The sequence below is a fragment of the Orycteropus afer genome, unplaced genomic scaffold, assembly GCF_000298275.1.
Source record: "Orycteropus afer afer isolate SDZICR_OR568_19922 unplaced genomic scaffold, OryAfe1.0 scaffold00006, whole genome shotgun sequence".
In the NCBI taxonomy this organism is placed as follows: Eukaryota; Metazoa; Chordata; class Mammalia; order Tubulidentata; family Orycteropodidae; genus Orycteropus; species Orycteropus afer.
In genome coordinates, this window is record NW_006921593.1 from 14,685,343 (window position 1) to 14,687,366 (window position 2,024).

Here is a 2,024-nt window from a genome sequence, read left to right on the forward strand (position 1 = left end):
CCGCGAGCGGCGCGCCGTGCGGCGCCTCGTCAAGATCCTGCTGCTGGGCGCCGGCGAGAGCGGCAAGTCCACGTTCCTCAAGCAGATGCGCATCATCCACGGCCGCGAGTTCGACCAGAAGGCGCTGCTCGAGTTCCGGGACACCATCTTCGACAACATCCTCAAGGTGGGCCGGGACCCGGGGCGCCCCTCCGCGCCGCACACCTGTGGGCAGGTAGGGGGAACTCCGGGGGCGCCCCTCCGCCCAGCGCACCTGTGGGCAGGTAGGGCGGGGAGTGGGACCCCAGGGGCTCCCCTCCCGTCCCCGCACACCTGTTGGTAGGTCGGGGGGCCCTGGGGGGCTCCTTGCCCCCCACTCCCGCCCCCGCACACCTGTCAGCAGTTAGAGCGGGTAAAGGGGCCCCCGGAGGTACCCATTCCATCCCAGCACACCTGTCAGCAGGTGGGGGGACGCTGGGGACGCCCCAACTTCCCCTCCCTAGCTGGCCACGAGCACACCTGGCAGCAGGTAGGGCTGCAGCCACCCTCCTGGGTCCCCTCGTCATGGGTCGCCCCGGCTCAGGGGCCCCACAGCACCCCCGAAGGGTCCCCAGGATGCATGCCCCTGCCCTGGCCTCACCCCTTCCCCTTGTCCCCTACTCTCCTCCTGTGCCCTCGCCCTGGTACCTGGGGCTGGTGGATGTGGTGCGACTGTCATCTTCTGGGGGATCACAGAGTGGAGACAGCCGCTGCTGGACAGCTGCAAACACACACACATGCACGCGCACACACGCATGTCCCAGGTTCCTGGGGTGGGGAGCCGCACTAACACACACACACAGGCACATACACACACAGACACATACACACACGCACACGCATGTCCTAGGTTCCTGGGGTGGGGAGCCGCACTAACACACAGAGAGACACATACACACACAGACACATACACTCACGCACACGCATGTCTCAGGTTCCTGGGGTCGGGAGCCACACTAACACACGCACAGACACATACACACACAGACACATACACACACGCACACGCATGTCCCAGGTTCCTGGGGTGGGGAGCTGCACTAACACACACACAGGCACATACGCACACAGACACATACGCACACGCATGTCCCAGGTTCCTGAGGTGGAGAGCCACACTAACACACACACAGACACATGCACACAGACACATACACGCACGCACACGCATGTCCCAGGTTCCTGGGGTGGGGAGCTGCACTAACACACACACAGGCACATATACACACATAGACACATACACGCACACACACGCATGTCCCAGGTTCCTGGGGTGGGGAGCTGCATTTAGCCTGCCCTTCAGGGAAGTTCGCCAAAAAGTATAGACTGGAGGGGAGGCCAGCCATGAGTTCTTCTAAGCTTTTCTTGATGAAAATGTCAGTCATACACAAATAGAAGCGTGTGATGGCAGGGGCCTTCCACAGTGCTGTGCCCGTCCTGATGCATCTGCGTCCCCGCTCTGTTCCCACTCCTGTTACTCTGAAGCAAGTCGCAGACCTCTTGTGCTCCCATTAGGAAATTCAGTGCCTCGGCCATAACAGTATTGAACCTAAAACGTCTGGTTATCATCAGGGGTCCCCGGGTGGCACAGATGGTTCAACCTTGGACTGCTGGGTTTTCTACTGAGGTTGGTGGTTGAAACCCACCCAGAGGCACTTCGGAAGGCAGGCTGAGATCTGCTTCCAAAAGGTCACAGCCTTGAAAACCCTGCAGAGCACATTCGATGCTGCGCACACAGGGGTCACCATGCATGGGAATCAACTCGATGGAAGCTAACAACAGCAAAACCAAAAGCAGACCCACGGCTGTCAAGTCAACTCCAACTCAGTGACCCTGTAGGACAGAGTGGAACTGCCCACAGGGTCTCCAAGGCTGTCAGTCTTCACGGAAGCAAAGCCCAAACCACACCCACTGCCGTGGAGTCCATTCCGACCCACAGCGCCCCTAGAGGACAGAGTGGAACTGCCCACAGGGTCTCCAAGGCTGTAATTCTTCACAGAAGCAAA

General features: G+C 60.1%; 1 protein-coding gene across 1 annotated transcript in view; it reads left to right on the forward strand.

The window, feature by feature from the left end:
• GNA12 (G protein subunit alpha 12) overlaps positions 1 to 2,024 on the forward strand; it is a 92,584-nt gene that overhangs the window by 6,041 nt on the left and 84,519 nt on the right. Inside the window, exon 2 of the mRNA XM_042781162.1 lies at positions 8 to 166. Within this exon, the coding sequence (XP_042637096.1) occupies positions 8 to 166 (159 nt within the window). The remainder of the gene's footprint in view (positions 1 to 7; positions 167 to 2,024) is intronic.